This window comes from Trachymyrmex cornetzi, unplaced genomic scaffold (assembly GCF_001594075.2).
Source record: "Trachymyrmex cornetzi isolate Tcor2-1 unplaced genomic scaffold, Tcor1.1 scaffold4, whole genome shotgun sequence".
Classification (NCBI taxonomy): domain Eukaryota; kingdom Metazoa; phylum Arthropoda; class Insecta; order Hymenoptera; family Formicidae; genus Trachymyrmex; species Trachymyrmex cornetzi.
The window spans coordinates 556,164-580,866 of NW_017298743.1; the positions used below are offsets into that span (position 1 = coordinate 556,164).

General features: G+C 34.5%; 1 protein-coding gene across 2 annotated transcripts in view; it reads left to right on the plus strand.

Moving 5' to 3' along the window:
* Positions 1-919: 919 nt before the first annotated feature.
* Positions 920-24,703, plus strand: part of phtm (cytochrome P450 enzyme phantom) — a 30,051-nt gene continuing 6,267 nt past the window's right edge. Inside the window, exons 1-4 of one of the 2 annotated variants that reach the window (XM_018512266.1) lie at positions 920-999; positions 3,019-3,384; positions 19,686-19,834; positions 20,783-20,985. In XM_018512266.1, the coding sequence (XP_018367768.1) occupies positions 3,063-3,384; positions 19,686-19,834; positions 20,783-20,985 (674 nt within the window). In that variant the 5' untranslated portion in view covers positions 920-999; positions 3,019-3,062. Of the gene's footprint in view, positions 1,000-3,018; positions 3,385-19,169; positions 19,366-19,685; positions 19,835-20,782; positions 20,986-24,703 lie in introns of those variants that run through there. The other variant, XM_018512267.1, reaches the window with a different exon arrangement.

A 24,703-nucleotide genomic window follows, 5' to 3' on the forward strand; every position in this document is an offset into this window, starting at 1 on the left:
GAAAATTTATTATGTCCGTCGGTAGCTCCTTTGATGTAATTTTGTGATTCAGGTAGATTTTCTCAGGTAGAAAATTTTTCTCATATTTCCGTTTGGAACTAGAATAACTCGTATACGTCATATCTAACAAAAACTTAATTTATTAAGTATTATTTATTATGTTTAAAATAAATAAACTACATCAGTAAAAACTTTGTACTGTCTATTAATATAATATGAAAAAAATATTAAAGATCCGAAATAGTTATTTTTTGTATTATATAAATAAGACGTAAAATGACACAATAACTTATAAAATATGTTTACAAAGTTTTATTAAGGAATAAGAATGATAAATGCATATATATGTAGTAATAAATAAGTAAATAATAAATAATAAGTAAGTAATGATTAATAATTACAATCTTTTATATATATTACAAGTGTTATAATATGATGTACATATTTAATGTAATGCATTTATTGCATTTAGAATATTAAATATTATTTAATTTTCAACTAGGATTAAAATTCTTATGAATGAGTTTTTCAGTCTTGATTTTTTTAACATCCGTACGGACACATAAAGTCGACAGCTCTCGTGTGTCGTCGAATATCGTGGAACAAATCTTTGCTGTCGCAGCATGGAGAAGTTGTCATTTGGTAGTCAAACGATCCCCGGTTATCACTTTCGTCAACAGTTTGATGGCGACATTTAGTCCGATACTGTGGTCGACGTTACATCGTATATTCTTTCCCACGATATATTTCTTTCGAAAAGACGATAGTTGTACGTACATTTACATTTCGGAATTTATCCTAATCGGCATTTATTTCGTAAATAATAATTATTTATATATTTCTTTATATAAGATTGAGCATATCTTCCTTTCCTTGCTGCAGATTCAAGTTTCATAATTCCCGCTCAACCAGTTATAATATTATTCAAGACGGGCGTGGACCGGTGGACGTCGTGGCTGCTATAGTTTCTGTGGCAACAATCCGCTGTTGGCAGAATCGGTGAGTTTTATCCAACGTTATATTTGTTTCTCACAACTGAGTTTCCCGTAATTTTAAGTTTTTACGCAACTGATGTGTTATATGTATAATTATTACACACGTTAAGGGGGTAAAATCTACGTTTTTAAATTATAACTTACCTAGAAAGCATAAATTGTATAATATATAAAATACATTAACCTCCAAAGAACCTTGCATTAATAGTTGCTTTCCATTTACACCGACTCTCTGATAATTCTCACTTGTGACGTCATAACTCAGTTGAATGCGCGTTCCTTTTACATTCTGACAAGTGAGATATTTAATTGAGTTTTTATCTATAATCTGCACAAGATCGAGACCGTGTGCTTTAGTGAGTCTCGTAAATTCACTTTAAAAGTCAGGTTCGAATCCGTGTTGTCGTGTGATAACTGTTTACCAAACTAATCGAATAATGACGTCATTAATCTGAGTGTGAAATACTCAGCTCACTTCAGACTCGGTTTCACTTGTGTGCAAATGGAAATCAACTAATTATATGGGAAATTGAGTCCCGGTGAAATGAATTAGTTTTCAAATATGTTGTAGCTTATCGTGTAGTGACAAAAATATGAGTTGCTTTTTCCATTTACACCGATTTTCAGATAATTCTCACTTGTGACGTCATAATTCAGTTGAATGCGCGTTCCTTTTGCATTCTGACAAGTGAGACTGAACTGAGTTTTTACCCATAGTCTGCACAAGATCGAGACCGTGCGCTTTAGTGAATCTCGTAAACTCACTTCAAAGTGAGGTTATAAACCTGTGTTAACAATGTGATAACTTTTTACCAAAGTAAGCAAGTAGTGACGTCATTAATTTGAGTATAAAATACTCAGCTCATTTCAGATTTGGTTTCACTTGTGTGTAAATGGAAAGCAACTATTGTATACACATAACTCACATAATGGATAGTTCTTGAACTATGATTTATCAAAAGTGTAAAACTTGTGCTCACAAAATACCTATCAAGAACTATCCATTTCATTATCATTATTTGAGTTATGTGTATATAACATTTTTCGCATAAATCACCTGCGATCCACGCAGCACGGAATGTGTTTAATAATTGATCGATTAATTTATATCAGTCACAAACAAAGCGTAGCGTTATTAGGTCTGTTCGCGTTGCTGGAAATTTCGAAAAATGTTTGCACTTAAAGCGAGATAAATATATATTTGGAGTTGAAGAAAAAGAAAAAGAAGATACAGAGTAAAAAAAATGTAAGCAACGAAAATAGACCTAATTAAAACTGTTGGAAAATCTCTAATGTTATCTGAAAACTCGAAATATTTATTATTTATTAGACATGAAGGGGTCAACGTTATAAGCAGATAAAAATACGAAATGCTGTAACTGCTAAGCATTTGCGAATCGAATCGATGGTGAGGATTATAAAAATCGAGCCATTGGCGCGCCATCGAAAGTAAGCTTCCTTAATTCATCGCCGGCTCATCGGCACGTGTCTGACCACGTGTCGGCCTATATCGCGTAGTCGCAGCACGAAATCGTTCCTTATCCTCTCCGTGATTGTGTATACGTGTGCGCGTGCCTCGCTAATGAGATAACTTTACACAAGTGCGTACATTGCACCGGCGCGGCGCGAGCGCAGAGAAAGGTTGTGTTTATCATTCGCCTCTGCTGTTGTGACATTCCTGGAAGCTGGAGTCGCGTTCCCTCGATTAAGAACGTTCACGATCACCGAGGGATTGTCGGCAGGCACATTCACGTAATTTATTACATTACATTCGCGTGACTGCGCGCGTATCTCGCGCGAGAGGATTTTTCGCGGAATGCGGTAACGATTTAAATGGCTCGATTATAAAGTCGTTAATCGTTAAGAAAAGGTCCTCACCGTCGCGTAGTTTCACGCACGGCTATAGATCCGCGTAAAAATTACGTAACGAAGGAAATATATGCGTATTGTAACATTTCTTTTTTGCCAAAAATAAAAAGTGCGATCGTTGCGCTCGAAAATGTGATTTTTAATTTGTGTGCAGGCGCAGTAGCAACTCGTTTCTATTGCTCCCTCTACTACATCACGATGATAGCCCTTTTAATTTTCCTCGGCGTATTTCTCATACTTCTTGTCTACATCTTTCCTAAAAATCGCAAAACGTATCGACTTCCGCCGGGACCATCCGGCATCCCGCTATTTGGTTATTTACCATGGATAAATTCGGAACGTCCTTATGTGTCGTTCACGCAACTGGCGAGGAAGTATGGTCCGATTTGTGGGCTACAAATGGGTTCTGTGTACACAGTATTGTTATCGGATCCGCAGCTGGTAAGGCAGACCCTCGCCAAGGATGAGTTTGCCGGCCGGGCTCCATTATACTTGACACATGGAATTATGCAGGGATATGGTGAGTAAAATATATATTTTTTTTGTTATTATATAAATAAAAATAGATTTGCCGCAAAAACAAAAGAAAATAAGAAAAGCCTAATAAACATAATAAAAATCGCGGGACAAACTATAAAAAATTAAATAAAACAAATGACTGATTGAGAAATAAAAAGAGTAGAGAAGATCTATCATTTGGAAGCAAAAAATTAAAATTGCTAATTGTAATATAGAAGATGAAAATTTTTCTTTTGAATTTTATCGATGTAATAGATGAAATAGTATAAGGAGATAATAAAGTAGGATAAGATAACTTTGAAATTTTATTGACCCTAACAGCATAGAGACATTTCTATAAACATCCTAAGAATGTCGTAATTAACTGAAAGGAACATCGTGAGGATTATGCCTGTTATAGTCCAGAAACTTGTTAAGGACGTCCTGTAGCTATCAAATAAGCGTCTCATTTATATTTTCTATATGTACATCCATGAAAATTTTAATATAAAGTCCTAATGATGTCTATCCATCTCAGCAAAATATTCTTGAAATATTTGTAAAATGTTCCTTAAAAAATTCCAAAATAATATTTAAGAATATAGCGGAATATCCCGAAATATTTACAAAATATAGAAGCAAGTTGTCATTTTGCGAGATATACATTTATTCTCCCCCTAAAAAAAAAAACGATAACTAAAAAGTAATGCATTCAAATAATCGTTAAATATTTTATTCATATATCGTTACACATTTGGAGAATGTTGCATACACACTTACTCTCAAAAAAGTAGTACACTAAAAATTTAGGAAAAATTTATCAAATTTCAAATGATCACTACCTCGGTAAATAATAAAGATAAAAATATTTGTAAAAATGCAAAATGAAGCTTCAAATGACCACTTTAAGAACAATTAAATGACAATTGTGTTCGTCTATGCTCCATTTTTATCAAATGGCGGATAACAAAATAAATGTCAGAAAGTGCAAAATTAATAATTAAAAATCTGAGCTTGCTAATGTTCAATAGCGACATTTCCGATCAGTCAAACTCTATGCAGTTCATATTGGAAAGAATTATAACTGTAATTTTAGCTAACCCTGGTAGCAAGCTGACGACAAAATGACGTAGCTTGCTACCTGGGAATGACCATTAAGTCGTTTCGCAGCCTGTGACAAAAAGGTTTTGTATAGAAAGGCTAAACGAAACATTATTAGAAACGACGGAAACATGTGCTCGCTTCCTTGTGAGCACATCTTTGTGAGAATGAATATAAATGGTTATTCTGTGGCACTACAAAGTAGTCCAGCATCTTTTGGCCCATTTACCTGCGTCCTAAAAATGACATACATGACCATCTAGCGGCAGTTCTAAAATATCAGAAAGACCCTTGAACAGATATATCTCACGGACTACGGATGGATAATATGTTTATTCAATTGTTGTCGACTGAATGCTGGCACAACAGAGAGATGCGTTTTTATACTCGATTGCTATCAACCGAATGTAATGTATTTGAGTCAAGAGAGGAAGCGGGAAGAGATGAAAATACGAAAAGAGAGAGAAAGGGTACATCTGTTAAATCTATAGTGTCTAATTTAATTTAATTTAAATCGCCACTGCTCCTACTAAATATATCGTTAATTTCTATTAAAACGATAGTTAAATTTGACATTCTATCGTGTCAATTTGACACTATATAGTGTCAAATATAACTATTATTTTAGTATAAAATAACGATATAATTGAGTAGCAGCATAGTGGCGACTTACATTAGGTATACTAGATGCCAGTAAAGAAGCGCAGGTAGTAGCCAACATTTCAGATCAATACTGCCATCTCTTCTTTAAAGTGTATCCATGAGATAGCCTTTAAGCTGGAAACACAATAGACACAGGCAATAGGCACAGGGAATAACGACGAGCCGTCCAATCAGAGCTTTGGGGCATAAGTTCGATATTATATCCCAGAGCTCTGATTGGACGGGTCGTTATTTCCTGTTGCCTGTGCCTATTGTCTGTGTCTATTGTGTTTCCAGCTTAACTCTTACTTCTTACTCTCCTTTCTTTTCAACCCTTGTCACTCTCTTATTCTTTGATAATGCTATTTTCTTCCGTCTCTTCCTTTCCTATTATTCTATGCACGTTGTTCATTCTCGTTATCATATTGTCTGCGCTTCGCCTTCTTCTCTTTCCCTTCTCTTTGATTTTCCTGTTCCACGTTCCTTTTCCTTCCTTCGCGCTCTATTCCGAATAAGCGAGAGAGTCAAATTCTTAAGTACTTATACTGTCAGTTAAAATATTTTCTTAAAAAGTTTTAATCGCATTCGAACTGCAGTTCAAATATCGTCTTAATTAATTTTCGTAACGTACAACATTATATTGCAAGCATATGATGAACACGACTCGCCAACAGAAGAGTTAACAATGGAGCGGTCATAATGAAAGGCCATTGTCATGATGGGACGTCACGAACTACGTTTACACGGCTCGATTTACACCGATGTTATAACTTCGGCGTAAATCGAGCCGTGTAAACAACGGCCGGTTCCTCTAACGAATGATGATTTCGTCAGATGAATCGACTAACCTACTAATTAAGCATCTAAGGCCCGGTTGCATCAACGTTACTTTAATTTTAAGCGAGGCTTAAAACTCTCTTTGTTCCTGTCTCTTTTCGGTTTTAAAATAAGATAGAAAGAGTTTTAAGTTTCGCTTAAAATCAAAGTAACGTTGGTACAACCGGGCCTAAGCATCATAACATAGCCGCGGTTCGGTGTTTTAGGATTCACAAAAAAAGAAGAAGCTAAAATACCTTAAAATCGTGGAAAGGGAATGAAGTCGACTCGGTGTCGGTCCTTGCAGAAGATTTCGAGAATTGGTTCTGGATGACGTCCGTCTCTACCGTTGTGTCTGCAATCGTTAAAATTGTCGACCTACAAATATTCTTCTGTGTTAACCTGACATGTACGCATATAGTGAAAGTAACTTTGTGAAGACCCTCGCTCGGGTGTAAACAAGAAATGAATTTCTTTCAGCGACGTATCGTATTTGCTCGCAACGTCGTTTAACAGCACTTGAAACATTCCGGTAAAGTCGTTAGAATACGCTTGAAAGTAACGCATGTGTGTGATTCTCATCCTAAAGTCTATACTTCAACTCCACTTTGTTGAATTTTTGTTTCTTGCGTGTAATTGCAAGTCTTTTAATATCTACCGCACAAAATATTTGAAATAAATATAATTACGCGAAGAATTTTGTATTAGGCTGATCAGAAAGTTTTTTTCGCAAAAAGATACTTTTTGACTAACCTGATATTTTAAATTGTTATTTTAATTCAAAGACACCATATATTATAAATATTTTTATAATAAATCCGAAAATCATATTAGTTACGTCAACATCGAAGGTGTCATACCTTTCCGTGCTTTTGACTGCTTATTTTCTGAGCATTGAAATACGCCGGTTCCGAACGGCGGTGGCAAAGATGCTCGGTGGTTTACCATTGCCTTCCGAGAGATGGCGATCAAATAAAATTGATGAAGGCCATGGCACACACCTTCCGTAATGCGGGGTCTACAATAGAAGTCATAGGGTCTTAAGTCGTAGAAAATTGACCAATCATAATCGAATATGAGAAGAATAATCGACTACGATTGGTCAATTTTCTACGACTTAAGATCCTACGACCGCTACGACTTCTATTGTAGACCCCGCATAATAGTAACCATAAGACGTACAGTAAGAATGAGCCAACCACAGTCGAGAATTCTTTTCAACTCTTAATTCTAATTAGCTGATTCTTATGGTTATTGCTACGGAAGGTGTGTGCCATGGCCTTAATAGATCCACCATCAACTTCAGAGAGATATAATTAAGTAGATCCAATAGATCCACGTTCCGAAGAGTTAATATGCCTAGCATGCGATGATAAGAATTAATGTACAATTATGTTTACGCAATTGCCGCAATTGGGACGTATTGCAATATATTATGTTGCATAGAAAACCGCATGTTTCGCCAAGATGTGGACTATCAAAGAGAATAGAACTGTTCAGAGTTTATCTAGATGTTCCGTTCTTTGTGACAACGAGACCTCTATAAACATAAGTGCCGTTACAATTTTCGATTTATGATCGAGCGTTACTGATCGTGACACGACATTTGATAGCGAGTTCTCGTATACGAGACTTCGAGTCGCTCCGTGAGATATATGGATTCGCGGAAATAATACATGATAGATGAGAAAGAATATCGCTAAGCATCTCGCCTCGCTGGATTTTTTATTATTCTATATTCCATATAGAAATCGAAACGTCCAAGTTTGGCGCGTTCTCCGTCGATATTAATGGGATCTCAGAAATCACAATTAATATCGCTCGCCGCTAAGCTATCACTAGTCCCTGATTTGTGCTACACGGCCTTTGTTTCCAGACGAAAACAGGGTTACTCGAACGGTCATAAGTTTCGGCCGGCAGCTGAAAATTCGCCGACAAGGCCACAAATTCCGTCAGCGACGGCGCAGCGGCATGGCAGCGAGCCGAGCTGAGCAGAGTCGGGCGATACTGTGCCGTGCCATGCCGAGTCGAGCGGGACGATAATTTCACGGCAAAGTGTACCACGGACCCGGTGGTACCTTTACACCTCGTTTCGAAAGCTCCCATTCTCCCGTTCGCAATCCTCCGCCGTCTTCAGCGCGCTTCCCTCTCTCTCCTTCTCTGCTCCCTATGCCTCCTTGTCTTATTTCTTCTTCATTTCTTTCTTTCTTTCTTTATTCTTCTCGATTTACGTTCAAGCGCCCAGTGCATACACGCGCGTGTACGTGAGCCTTCAGCGATGTTTACGAGGCGCCATGCCTTCAAGTCAACGGCCCCGTGATTTCTCCATTCATTTCCTTCGCCGCTATCGCTTCTGATCTTTTACATGTGCGCCAATCTAGCGGCGTGTCGATAAATACTCGAGCGCATCACAAATTGAGCGCGGTATCGATCTTGGGATGATTAGTTTAAAACGATTGAAAATTTGAATTTAAAGATATAGATTTGTATTAGACTAGACATTTCGGAACTCAAAACGAAAGAAAAAATCTCCTTAGTAATAAAAAAGTTTCTTTTACAGCATGTAAAGTATAATAAAAAGTAATATTAATCATTGGCATTTAATGTATTAATATTAATGTATGTAATAAGAATATATAATCACATATATGTTACAACGTACAGTGTTTGTATTACATATATGCAGTATGTTACAAATAACTGAACATAGTTATTGAAATCATAATAAAATCAAAATGTACGTGTATAATACATATACATGTTAATTTGTATAGATAATATTAATATAAATAATATTAATTGTAAAAATTCGTAGAAAATTTACTTTTTCATTCAAAGTAATACTTTTCGTATTTGGATATTTGTCTGAAAAATTATCAATTATTTTATCAACATTTATATTCTTACATATTTTATTTTTATTAAATATACAACGAGCGGGTGATTGTAGCCATCGTTAGTAGCAAATGAATTAAAATATAGAAATTTATATTGCCATTTTTGCACTCTTTAAAATTTTGTTACATGAAACAAGCAACTCTCTAGTCCCGGCTTTGGATTCCATTATGTATTCGAAATTTATGCTACTACTTTTGCATAAGCGACTTGATGATTTTAACAAAATCTGCTTCTTGCATGCGGTATTTAATATCGTATTTATATAATTATTAAGTAAGTTTAGATTTAATAGTTTAAAAGTGTTACATGAAAAATTTATTTAATAATAAATTGATAAATGACAAAGGAGATAAGGGATGGAAAGGCATATTATTTGCATGCAGTTTTGTATAGAATAAATAATAATAATGAATAATAATGTTAAATTATTTTACAGATTTTTCTAACTTAATTTAATTTAAGGAGAATTATTAGTGATCATTTCAGATTGATGTCCGAAAGTTATCGGCGCGCAGTCATGTCTGAAATAAATTTATTTAATAAATACATAATAATGTAATATTTGAAATATCCAACTTTGACCTTAACGTTAACTGTTTCATATTATAGTTTGATTTATTCATATAATAATTTTGTTTCTAAAGTCTTAGTAATCCGAATTAACTTTTATGCATAAAAAAGCAAATCGGTTCGACTGAAAAATTATTATGTATACATATTGTATATCTCTTATTGACGAAAATTTTGCCACTTTAATAAAATAAAGTAAAATAAACTATGAAAAAAAATTACAGAAAAAGCCATGTTGAAGATAAAGCAACTCATTACAATCCAAAACGAAAGCAGTTGCAACAAAACTATCTCGGTTTAGACGTATGCGATGAATCGAATTTGTAATGCACGTTTAAATTCCGTGCAGCTACATCCTTTGCACGTGCATCCTCGCGACATTGAAACGCTTCTGCTTACCTTTCACAAGAGACTCCTGCGTTCGGAGAGTCTTCCTCCACTCTTCGTGAATACCCCTCCAGGGCATCCAAGAAAGATCCTCCCGCCGGGTTTCCTTTCTTTCTCTTCATCGGATTAATGCTCGGTGGGGAAATAAGCCACGCCTCTATCAACGCGTACTGTCGACAAGTACATATTTCGTGATACATGAACTTTCGCTAAACTTAAACGACGAGTATTCGGCTCGACAGGAAAGGGAGACTCTCTGAAGTACCTAACGCTCGTTGAAGTAGTGAGAGTCAGGATTAGTCAGACAAGTGACCGAACATTGCCAACCGTTACTACTGACGAGGAATATCATCACGCGTAGAAATCACGAAATCAAAGTATCAATGAAAATACATTGTCACTTTCCCGCATTTTCCGACAAAGTTTAACGAATACAATAACTTTTCGTTTATATTTCATAATATTTAAATTTAATAATTTTCATAATCAAATAATCTGTAAAAGACGAAGAAAAATATGTTTATTGTATTTGCGTTTGTAGGCAACAATGAAATAATAATAATAATAATGTTGTAATTATATATATGTAATATAAAATAAACTCCATAATTTGTGAAATACTTGTACACAGTTATTCAAAATATTCGAAATGTTGCATTTAAAATTAATTACATATTTTGTAAAATTGATCTCTTCAGCAATAGATTTTTATGTAAAATTACTTTTATGTAAATTTTATGTAAATACTTAGTATATTTAATGTGTTACTCTAAATGCATTTCGGAAAAGTTTCTTGTGTGAAAACTACTCGCATAAGAAATAAATTCTATTCTATTTGCACTAAATATTAATTTGCGCTAAATATTAATTACCAAATTTTCGAAATGGAATATTTTACTTTCTTTTTATTAACAATAATGAAGTATTAACTCTTTTAAATTTGTTTGCGTAAATAAATCTTTATTTCAGTTTCTCTTAAAGTACAAAGTATTTTGGGAATTATGCATGTATGCATATTTCTCGGTTATTTATGCGACTTCTCCTCTGACTTAATCGCGGCTAAATTTCAAGAGTATACCCTATACTTCAGCTCGATAAAATTTTACGAGAGAAATACCGTACATAAATCGACAATGTCTACATGACAGATGGACATAGGGAAGAATACTGACGCGTGCCTTCTGACGGCGCAACCAGTGATTATCCGACAGCGCGTTTACACGCGCCTCTTTATGGGCGCGCTCACATTTCTTATGCGGTCGGCAAACTGGTTGCCCCGCCACGGATAATACCGTGCGTAATAGCGTTAATTTATTATAGAGCCGAGATGACGATAACGCGCCGTCCGTAAACATATTACGCAAGTTTCTACTTGCGCGTCGCATAGATATCGCATTGCCGAATCGATCAACTAATTCGAATCTCATAGAATTATATTAGACGTACATTGATAAAAAAGAAAAGATACAATGAATTAAGACGCGAATTATTCTGTTTTATAAATATTACGGTATTATTTTATTTCTGATTATGTCTCTTGTGCGTAATTACTTCGTCTTATTTGCTATCTTATTTATCTGTAATCTGACTTCAGCAAACACGTCATTGTTTTATTCAGTCGTTATCATAAGTATATTTTAACAATATATCTAAATCATTTTTATCGGTTTTTAAACTAATATCAGAAATAATATAGTTATAATGTACGGATTAATAGAATTTTATAAACAAGCATATTATTTTACCTATTGATATATATTTTTGTTATTATTAAATTATATAATGATAAATTAGAGTTTTAAAAATATATAGGGTGTTCGAAAAGTAACGATAAATCTTTCGTATAGGGGGAGGAATGGACTAAACTGAGAAGAAAAATCCTCTACCATTCTGCAATTTTCATAATAGTTAACAAGATATCAATTGTTAAAAATCGCCGAAGATTGGTTTTCAATAATTTTTTACTTAAATACTATCAACTTTACAGAAAAACTGCAAAAGACAAAAATTGTTTATTGTTTTCTCATAGAGCTGTAAGAATTTTTTCAGAATTTATTAATATCGTATTTTCTCATGTTAGTAAAAATAAGAAAATGCAGTACTAAAAAGTTGATAAAAAATTCTGAAAAAATTCGTAGAGTTTTATGAGAAGAAAATTAATAATTTTTGTCTCTTGCAGTTTTTCTGAAAAGTACTTGACAGTACTTGAAAAAAAATTATTAAAGACCAATATTCGGCAATTTTTAGTAATTAATATCTTATCAACTATTGCGAAAATTGCAAAATGATAGAGGACTTTTCGAGTCGCAATCAGTTTAATCTCTCTACCCCTATGCGAGAGTTTTATCGTTACTTATCAAACACCCTGTATATATACTATATGCGATCCCTTTATTAAAATTCGCACGAAAAAAACAATAAGAATATGAAGTCTAAAATGTTCTACAATAGCCGTATTTCTAGGAATAGGCTTGTTCTAGGAAATTATTTTATCTGAACCTATTATAATGAGCAAACGCGATAGAAGATAGGAAAGATCGGAAATGCCGTGGATACCGTTGGCAATCCAGGTAACGGAGAATGACCGGTAAAAGAACGCCGGCGGTGCGAACCAAAGTATTAATAGACTTCTGAGAAACGGACCGAAAGTGAGAGTGATGTTAATCCTTATAAGACACGTCTATCGGAGATACCAGGAAATAATTGACTGTTTCTCGCATTTAGATGAAGTCTTGGAATAACACTTGCAAAACTGCATGTTGCATGTAAAATATTCTTTGTTGTAAACAATTATTTTATGACACCCCAGTTAATATCGACAATAAATTTCAAGACGCTTTTTACAATATCCGTGTGATATATCATGATTTTGTAACAAAACTATTAAAGTACAGTTACAAAATAAAAAAAAAAAAGTATGCCATTGTAAGTAAATTTTATATTTACAAAATAATATTATATGTAAAAATAAAAAATATCAACTTTAATTTAAAAAATAGAGTCAATGTAGACATGGATTTCGTAATGTGAATAATTTGCCGTTAATCTCAATAACAAGTGTAGAAAAATTGAAGATATCATCGTTGAAGCTAATTACATGACGGCATTGATCATAATTACAACCTCAGTTAGAGAGCGACCAAGTGCAATGTGGGGATCCCAGATTGTCACATTACATTACATTACACCTTGTACAGTGAGGGCAAGGTGCGCCGGTGGACGGTGGGAAGAGGGGAGAAGGGGGGGAGACTTGATCTTGGAAAATGATAGATCGTCGCCGCCACTCTCGTTACCGCGGTGCATCGACCTGCATCGCGGTGATCGTCAAAAGTGTCTGATGCGACGGCGTTGGCCTTTAAGCGGGTCGACGAAACCTGAAATTCTCGACGTCCTTGGCGCTGCCGCTGCCACACAAACTGCAACACGATGGCTAATTTCGGCCGATAAAAAAAAGATTGCTCTGTCACGATTCACTTTTATAACATCGCGATTCGCTTAATAGGATCCTTCGACGAGGACGACCGACTTTTGGCCACTTATACCAAAATTACTCAGGTAACGTCGTCTTCCTTTTCTTTCTTCAACGGTCAAATTTTTATCGAAAAAAAAAAACGTAGCTAGGCATATTTTTCATTGATTTAATTGCCTCTTCTGATGTCGAATGTATATTAAATATATTCAAATCATATTACATTGCTATTATTGTTAAGATAATATTGCTAATAATATTGAAGTACGTACGATTCTTTATTTTTTTATTTAAATTTCGCTTTTCCGTTTATTTTTTAACAGAAAGAATATCAACTAAATAAGAGAAGCGTCGCTTACGCTCAGTCAGATGTTGGAATAATACATCTATATTGAATAAATTTATCTCTCAGTATATAAATTAATTCATCTCAGAAAGAATCCCTACAGCACGAAATATTGCAGCAATATTATTTTGAAAGATTGCAATATTTCATAAAACATTTCTGCAATATTAAAAAAAATTGCATACATATTGTTATAACATTAAGCAATATTTCAATAATTATTCTCGTTTTATTAATTGTTAACATATTATTGTTTAGCATCATATTCCAAAATACATACGATAAAATTATGATCAAAAAATATACGGGAGTCTAGAAAGTACATTCAAAAAAGGTTGGGAATCTCCAGGAGACTCGGTAACTCGATTTACTCCTTCTTACAGGACATTTTCTCCTTACGAGGCAAAGCCACGTACTTATTTACCGAATTGTAATATTACAACAATATATTGCAATATTCTCTACAAAATATTAAAATTACAATATTTTGCAATATTTTTGCAATATTTCCAATAAAATGTTAAAATTTCAATATTGCATTAATATTGCTGCAATTTTTGTAATATTGCGCACTATAGAAATATTACTGCAACATTGCTGCAATATTTCGTGCTGTAGGGAAATATTGGTCACACGCGTCAGACTTTTTTTTCCTAAATTCTCAATTGAATTGAGTTTACACGCAAGGTAAATCGGCAGACTTTGAATTTGGTTGCACTCCACGTAAGTTTCTTCTTATACGGGCTCGAAGAAGGTAACGAGCAGAGGCAAACATTCACGTAACGCGATGATCTAAATCGTGATAGAAACGTCGCAGTTTCAATCGGACTTGGCATACCACAGCACTGACTCAACAGCGGTGCAGCGGTGCGCGTGCAAAATAAACATTACAAGCGAGCTTCCAAGAGACTATTCCCGCGCCTGGCTTATTACACGCGCGTGTAACACTGACGTAAGACGTCCGCGATTTTCCCGCGGACGGCTTGTTTTCTTCCTTTATAGACGCTGGACTGGGTGTGGGTGGAATTTCATTTTTTCTCTCACGACGATTCTACTCCCCCTACGCAGTATCCTTGTGTCTCTTTTTTCATTCTACATAATTATTGACGCATCTACTATTTTTGTACAGCTTTCATTGTGTTGCCACTGTAAAGCTAATCGTAATGCACACCGTGTTCAACTTCCAGTTCTAAAAACTTGTTTATAGCGGGCGAATTTAGTTATAAAAGCAAATTAGTGTTTTCTTAAATTATAGTATTTTCCAATTATTAAAAAAATGCAATTTATATTAATTAATGACTATTCGTAATTAAAATAAATGGCCGATCTCTCGCGTTTGCAATTTATACTTGTTCAATTTTTATAAAAATAAATTATTTTGAACTGGAGTATTTCCTAATTATTAAAAAAAATGCAATTTATATCAACTAACGACTGTATATTTATAATTAAAATAAATGGCCATCTCTCGCCTTTGCAATTTATGCTCTTTCAACTAACGATTACGTGTCGGGCCGAGTATTTGATCGCGGACTGCTGTTCGGGACCCATCAATCTCTTTCCGTTTTCGTAACGAGCTTATCCGCAATTGGGTAGGTTAGGCACGTCCGAGCAAACCCGGGACTGGCCGCGCCGATGCTAAGGACTTTCACTTTTATTGGTCTCCTTGAAGGAAGTTCTCCCGGTCGTCGACAGTTCTGCTCTGCATCCGCGGGGAATTACAGTTAGCTCCGCAAGGACGGGGGCCGACGGCCTCTCCCGTTAAGAGCGACAGAACGTTGCATGGACGACCGGCGTTCACATCGTCGACGACCTGTCACGACCTGCACGCCCGAAGGTTGTGGATAATCGTCTAAAGTCCCCCAGCTTTCTTGAGCTGGTGCAATTAGCCGAGATGTATTATGCATATATCTCGCATCTCGTAAAAAAGATCGTGCCAACAGTTTCCACGATATCAGAAAAAATACGGTGTTTAATGTCGGTTGATATAAAAATTAAAATACGATAAAATATCAAGACCTCGCAAGTTTTTTCTTGAATTCCATTTACTGATGCTCGATTAATGAGCAAATCAACAATCAAGTAGTTATACAACGAATAATAAGATAATATATTTAAAGCATATCATTTATCATATAATGACTTCACTTAGAAGGCAAAAGTTTCAATGAGAAACATAAGTTAAATGGAGCAATATTTAATTGCTTGCTTGTTTAATAAGAACTTGATAAATGAGTTAAAAAAATTAGTTTTTGATTTTTTCTTCTAATTCTATATTTGCATTAATGAGGAAAGTAGTCAGTCAAGTACATTAATCTGAAGAACAAATTCTTAGATTTTAAAATCGCTTCACTAAAAAGGGATAATAAATAATTATTTATAGTTTTGAGCAGTGGTAACAATTCGCGATATCAGATCATTAAATGATAGGTAATAAAAGCAAATTGCAATCATTTTGATTTTTAAGGAACAATTCTTAAATCTGCTATTTAATATTTCTTGTCTACTAGTTATTATTCCTTCGACAATTATCCTGACTCATCTCTCTCTCTATCGACTCTTGCAATCAGAAAATTGTTCAGAATTATCAGTGTGATAAGGATATTGAATTATTTACTAGGCAGAAAAGTTGATATAACTGATACACGGTTTAAGAGAAATCTAAGAAAGGTACATATTGTTATTTGTATTATATTTAATTGTTTATTTATTATATTTATTTATTTGTTATTTATTTATTATATTTATTTAATTTGATTTAAGATATATACTTATTTATATTTAATATAAGAGATCTTATATCTTCCTGATGCTGGAAGATATAAGATTCGCGCAGCCAGCCTCAGGAATCTCGTGCATAGTTCGGTCGTGGACACTCGCAAAGGATCATTACCGAATAGTCGCACTTTTCAACTGGCCGACAAAGCTATCGTGGCATTTTAATAGCGCGCCATAAAATGCACGATCGATCGATCGACTGTATTTGGATAGGACGACTATCCCGCGTCGCCTTCATCTCACACTGCACACGCTCGCCGACTTTTTGCCGGTCGAGGTGGAATGACCGGCCCTGAAACGTTCGAGCGTGTATATGCATTATCCGTCTCCGGTTTATTTCTAGCGGTTCGCGAATTCGTGGTGAGCGCCTCCTCTCCACGCCGTACCTGTACCCGAGTGATGTCATCCCCTGAAATCACCGCGGCGGGGTGTTTAGTTGCGTAAGAATCGACCGGCAAGGAGAGCTCATTGTCCGTAGTCTCCCTCCTTTTCACCGCTCCGTCTGCTGCAGATGCGAGGATGAAAAACAAGCGTGCGTACTACAATGTTAGAATTGTCTACATTGTACATATAATCTTTCCCATTTAGTCATTTTCTTTCATACCTTTTTCTTCTTAAACATTTCTCATTTCTGCAAAAAATTCATAATATCTAGCATCCAGCCTAGCAATATATTACTGGAACAATCAATTTCTAAAAATAAAGGAAACGCAATATATTTTGTTACTTAGATATTTATTCTTTTGTTTCAAAGCTTTGAAATAAAATAAAAAGGCAATAAATAATCTTTAAATTACTTCGATTTATATATATATTGATGCTTATTTCTACAAATGCTATAGATTAATTTAGGTTTAACTTACCCTTTATTTTTTTGTAACTCTCAGAACTAGAAAAAGATAAAAAGTAAATAGTGTCTTAAAAAGTGAATATACAACTGAATAACAAAAGCCTCAACGGTTTAAACTAGATCTTAATGCTTAAATAATATTTTTAGTACAAATTTATATAAAATAAAAAAATATAAGTTAAACTGAAATTAAAATTAATCTACATCAGTAGAAACAAGTGATCTAAATACTGTGACAAATAATCAAATAATTAAGAAAGTTAATTAATACAACACAAACGAACAATGAAAACTGTAACATACGATGTAATATTTATCTTTTAGATAAGATATATACAGCGCAAAGAAAATTCATTCGATGGAAAGTTTAGTTATATGTTGTGAATTTTATTTCTTCGTGCGAACGTGATTATTTCGATCAAGCAGCGAAGAGAGATTAATGCACATATTAATGCACGTGGCGCACCTGTGATCCCGGAAAGTTTTCTTGGCGTTCATTTAAATACGACACTGACCTATCGACAGAGCTGCCTCTTAGAACAAGCTGCGAATGATAAATAGTATCGCAAACACGCATCGCGCGGTGACCTGTTTATATCCCAGCAGACTTTCATTATTTCTTCTCTCGATGCTCGTCGCTCTCGAACGTGTAACATGACGAATTCTAAATTCGCAGAAGTACTCGTCTCTCCCGATTCGCTTTCGTTCCTTGGAAATCTGGTCGTATCGACCTCCTATTACTATTTGGAGGCGGGAGCCATTAATTAAAGAAGAAGTTTCTTGGAAATATGCGCGACCAAAAATCAAAACGGATTCCGTTTTCTACAACAATTGATTAAAAATCGCAATTTTGCTGTATATGTACTTACTCTCGTTCGTTTTTTTCTCTTTATGTAATTGATAAGGCTATCAATTCGCGCATAACATAAAGAAAGAGAGTAGGATCCAACGAGATACTATCTGACAAATTACGCGCCATAGATCTCGATCTGTATTCCTGTGGCACGTCGACCGTAAACCTTGATAATCTCATTGACCGATGATCAAGATTCCGAGATCATTCTCGCGCCGGCGACACTCGCGTGTGATCTGGCTACAAAGTTGATATAGCAAATGTACCTACATAAGCGACATACCTTCATCGTTGTAGTGCAGATGCAAACTTCGGCGCGAAGTCTTATCTTTTTATATTAATAATACTTTCATTATCTCTCTAGTATCATCTGATCTTCTTATTAAAATAAGAATAGCTTATGAATACTGTCCAGAGAGCATTTGAGTCTTAGCATCTTAAGACCTTACTTAAGACGGTCTTAAAATAAGAACCGACTATGAATACCGATCACAGTTATGACAAATTAATTTTATTGTCAAATTAATAATATATAGAAATATGATTCAATTTTTCTCAGAAAGAAGAACATATTTTGAAAATTCTATCGATTAAAAATGTTATTTTAATGAAAAATATTTATATTTAATATAATCTGCAAGATTTTTATTGTGCGTTTTCTTGGTTCTGTCATACTTTGAGATAGTAGTGATAAGTGAACAGGGGATCCATAAATTCATATTGAAATCTCTTTATATACAGTTGTTATTATCATAGTTTTTATGTTTTTTACTTGAAAAAAATAAATACAAGATAAATATAATGAGGAAAAGGAATACATGCATGCATGTATGTACATATCGAAAAAAGAGAGATTGGAAAAAAATGCAATCAAAGGAGATAAACGACGATAGTTGGAAAATAAAAGAAAATGAGCAAATAATGTCAATGGCAATGAACAGAGTCATATTAGCATCTTAAGACATTACTTTTAAGACAATTTTAAAGTAAGAACGGATTATGAATATAGACATAATCTATTATCATAATGGCCAGTATTCATAGTCCGTTCTTATTTTAAAATCGTCTTATGTAATGTCTTAAAATGCTAATACGGTTCTTGTGATTGGCTTATGACATCTTAAGACTATACTTAAGATGGTCTTAAGTATAAGATCCGACTAAGAATATTGGCTTGAGTCTAAAGATGAAGACTATCGCTGTGATATCTAATCAACGATTGCGATTGCTATTAATCGACGACTGCCGTGTCTGGTTTATGTCGTGAACACGCGCACGCCGAAGGGAGCGATGGTGAGTGGGTGCGGTGAGAGATTATTGTTTATTCATTCGAGGATTATCCTTCGGCGAGTTCAGTGGCTGCGCCTACTTACGGAATGACGGTAATCCTCTCGCTATTTTTTACACCCTCCCACCAAGCGTGGCTCACCTCCACACGACAAGAGGGAACGCGACGGAGGCACGTTTGGGTGGCGGTTTATTTATGGCCGCGCGATTAAGGTGCGACGAGGATCACCTTCGTGCAAAGGAAGAACTAAGAAATAAAATGAGAGAGGAAAGAGGAAATTTGACCGAGACTCTTATTACCTCTTATTTCTTTATGTTCTTTGCAGGCCTTATTTGCGCCGAGGGTAACCTTTGGAAAAACCAAAGAAGATTTGTAGCCGGATGCCTGAAGAATTTCGGTATGACGAAGTTACCCGGCACCAAGAGGGACAGACTGGAGGAAAGAATCCTTGCGACCGTGAACGAGTGCACGTCGGTAAATTTAATGTCTAGGGTATTTAACACAAGGCCGTCATGTCACTAAATCTGCCCCTAAACGAGTATGTCGATGACCGAACATTTCATTTCAGAAGGAATATTCAACTACAAGTTAACATTTATTTATCTGGAAATGTCATCGCATTTAATGAAGCTATTAATTTTTGTGACATTTTGATGCCATCGTTTTTGCTTAACATAAAAACAAGCACTCATGTATGATATCGAAAGAAAAATTTTAATTGACCGTTAAAAACAAACATAAGAACATGAATTTGAAGTATTGCAAATGTGTTTTTCAAAATCATTCCGCGTTAACTAAAAGTATATGGACAATGAAGCAGCTGAGAATAATTATGTAATACCTTCCTCGACAATCAAAATCTGGACAAAAGACGTCTTAAAGATGTTTTTTAGACATTATGCAGTCCATTTATATATAATGCTACACGAAAAGAAGAATATAAGTAACTAAAATATCTAAAAATTTAGTTAGATACAGATCTGAAAATAATTTTATTAAACATTAAAATAATTATGCAGAAAACTTGAACATGATGAGCAATGATACAAAAAGTGTTGACATTTTAGCAATCAGCTGAACGTCCTACATAATTATTTTGATAGTCTAACAAAATTATTTTTAGATCTGTAGCTAAATTTTTAGATACTCTTTGGCGAAACCGTTGTTTTCGCTTTAAGCATTTGTATCAAGTGGACCGTAGTCTATATCACAAGATATCTTAATTCGTTCTTTTCTTAAGACTGTCTTAGGTAATATTTTACGATTTTAATACGGCTTTGTGATTGACTTATATTACAAGATTGTACTTAAGACGGTCTTAAATATAAGAACTATGAATACTGCTCTTAAAGACGCTTTTAAAACATCTTATGTCTCGATTTTGGACATGCATACTATTTGAGTCCTTTACTGATATCTTAGAAACTGAAAAGATTTACTATGGAAGATGGTATTGATCCATGCGAGACGCTTCATCATTACTTGGGTAATATGTTGAACGACCTGGTGTTTGGTAAAGTTTACAAAGAAGACGACGAGGTATGGAAATGGCTGAGACACTTGCAAGAGGAAGGAGTCAAGCACATTGGAGTCGCAGGGCCCCTCAACTTTTTGCCGTTCTTCAGGTATGACAATATTCCTGATTCCCACTATCCTTCCCATCGATTTGAATAACGTATGATATGTTTTATACTTCGCTAACGAAAAGTACACCACATTACAAACAAAAATTGTTTATTTTTTCTCATAGAGCTCTAAGAATTTTTTTAGAATTTTTTAGAATTTTTTCAGAACTTTTTAACATCGTATTTTCTCATGTTGGTAAAAATGAGAAAATGCAGTATTAAAAAGTTGATAAAAAATTCTGAAAGAATTCGTAGAGTTTTATGAGAAGAAAATAAATAATATTTTCCTTTTGCAATTTTTCTGTAAAGTGGATAGTATTTGAATAAAAAATTATTGAAGACCAATTTTCGGCAATTTTTAGTAATTAATATCTTATTAACTATTGCGCAAATTGCAAAATGGTAGAAGGCTTTTCTTCTCAGTTTAGTTCATTCTGCCCCTATGCGAAAGATTTATCATTATTTTCCAAACACCCTGTATACATATATGCTTTGTTTGAAACGTTATATTATAGATATACCTTTCTTCATTTGAATTAAAGTTCAATTTGAAAAATGACAGTACAGATAGTTAAGCCTGCAAGAAACAGATTTTGAGCAGAGTCTGCTATATGCTATCTGCTATTTCTGAGGCCAAAAAGACAACTTTCAAACAGAGACTATTCCGTAAGTAAAATGTTAACAGAATGTCGGCAAACTGGCAACAGAGTTGATCAGAGAATGTTAACAGCCTAATGCCCAATTTCTTCGCTTCCAAATAAGTTGGTATCCTATAGACCTTTTAGTTCTCATGGTGCATCTGTACCCATTCCTGTAGGTACCTCTATTAGGGTAACTCCGGTATATACGCCGCACCTATAAAAAAAAAATCTTAATTTATTAAGTATTATTTACTATGTTTAAAATAAACGAACTATATCAGTAAAAACTTTGTACTGTCTACTACAATGAAAAAATATTAGAAATCCGAAATATTTAGTTTTCGTATTAAAAAATAAAATTTTTGAAATCTTGCTATAATTTTTGCTATATATAGATAATGGGTGAGATATATGGCAAAAATGCAAGGGTTTCAACAAACTAAACAAAGAGAGAATACGAAAGCAAAGAACTTGTATTTTGCTATACAACATGCTTTACTATTCCTCTACACGTATGTATCACGAAATAATCACTAGGTCTTTTACACGCTTTACAGTAATCATTTTATGTAGATTATAATTTATGATGATGCTTGTTACACACACGGTGACAAATCGATTCAACTCACTATAATTTCATTAATATTAACAGTAAGAAGCTGAAATTATAACTCAATATTAATATAACATAAAGGCATATAACAGAGTAGTTGCGAGAAAATTATCCCTACCCCTTGTATTTTTTCTAACTTCCGCGGCGTAAATCCCAGCGCGGCGTATATACCGGAGTTACCCTACCCTATTTATATTCCTATGAATGTTTTACGTATACCTATGCACGCTGCGCAAATCCTATAGGTAACTACACAACTCCTACAGAATCTTATAGTCCTCTATAGGAATGCCCATGGCAATTTGCAGCAGGGTTGTCTGTTCATGAAAAAGCCCATGGCAATTTGCAGTAGGGTTGTCTGTTCACGTGTTTCCTGCAATGTTAATTAAATACCACAAGAATTTAGTTAGCTGCTGGTTTTACAAGATTAAAAGTTAAAATGTGCGTATGTGTGTGAGTGCATGTGTATACTTACCGTATTATTTAATTGGAGAGGATCAGTCACAGTATTAGAAGTATTATTTGTATTAATATCTGCAAGTGGCAAACTACAATTTGCAATTTCATCAACCTATAACAAAAATACGTACATACACACCCACAAGACATAAAAAATCAATTTGATTCTGCATACATAATTATTTGCACTAAGTCTGAAATATTCTTTCCTTGTACCTCATGAACTAAAGTCTTTGAAGTGTTAGCTTGCAAAATACTTCTTTCATTAAATAATTCAGTCCGATCACTCCACTTTGGCAATAATTTCTCAGCCTTTTCAGCTGATACTAAAAATAATCTATCTAAGATATTTATTGCATCTCCCATATACATAAAAAGCAGACGTATAATGACATTAATAAAAAAAAATTAAAAGCTAGGAAGTTCAAACTTTTACAATATAATGCATAATAGAATATCAGTATAAATATAAGTATCTCCAATATATTTCGAATCTGTCCACTTACTTAATCATTTATTTCACGAATATAATTTCAAATTTCTAAAACAAATGTCAGAAATTTATTTTGGAAAATAATAAAATGAATACAAAATTTAATTTTATCGAAAAAATCACAATTGGCATAACGAACAAATAAGAACAATCGAGTTAAATACATATATAATGTTACGTCCGCGGTGTCCGAATCGTGAAGACGCCTTTGCGAACGCGTTCACGCGCTCCCGGCTCGCGGAAAATAAACAATACGAGGGGATGTATGAAAGGAACGAAAAGCGTTTATTGAACAGCGCAGGATATACACACGTCACACTCGGAGCACACGATCGAGAATATCGGTTAGCGGATCGAGAGACACGTCCGAAATCCGAATGCAGCGACGGCTCACGTCCAAATCTGCCAATAATATATATGCCGTAACAATAATATAATAAATACAATAAAATATACAATAGAATATATACAATTATGCAATAGAATATATACAAACATCAAACTAACTTGTAAGTGAATTAACACGTGTGAAGCCATGACTAGCAGCGCTTCCACCACAGCAGTACGCAACGTAGACCACAAGGAAGCACATAATATATGAATCTATCAGCTAAAGACCAAATTCGCCAATAGTGACATCTTTCATTCATTTCTTATAATTATTATATATCGTTGTGTCTCGCTCAAACGCATTCATCTGTCCTTATCTAACATATTGCAACACCATCTCTTATAGCGTTTTTCACTGGCAGAACCGGTACGCACTCAGTGCACATTAAAGCTGTTGTATATTAACCTAATCTGACTGTAAAAGTGAGAAATCTCAGTTAATAAAATACCCAATGTATAGTTTATCAAATATCACAATAAAATGTATTAAGGATTTCGTGGTTTAATTCATTTCTATATAATTTTTATTAAATGTACATTTTTATGTCGATTTGTGTACAACGGCTTTAAAGTGCACTGAGTGCGCACTAGCTCTGCCAGTGAAAAACGCTATTAGAAAGAGATCAACTAAAATAGTGTTCGGTGTCATGGCTTCTCGTCAACTTTATTCGTAGCATACGAACGAAATTTTTGTCGACTCTTTCCTCTTATGCTAAAGCTCCTAGCTCATTTTTACAGGCACAATATTGTTTTTCGAGGTTTTCTGTAGGCTGTAAGCTACTTACTTTAAACGAGTAAAATCTGAAATTCTTGTATGCAGCACATATTGTGATGTGTCGACTACAGAAGCCGAAGTATTGTTTTTCGAGGTTTTCTGTAGGCTGTAAGCTACTTACTTTAACGAGTAAAATCTGAAATTCTTGTATGCAGCACATATTGTGATGTGTCGACTACAGAAGCCGATAACAACACTGTAAGTCTTAAATTTTCTTTCATTTTTCGTATTAAATTATAGTTTGCAGCCTATGTTGTTGTCGATACTTTAATTGTGGAGAAGGACTTTTCAATCCGTAAGTGCAATTAAGAGAAACGAGTCGAGGAAAATTAATCATACTTCATTGG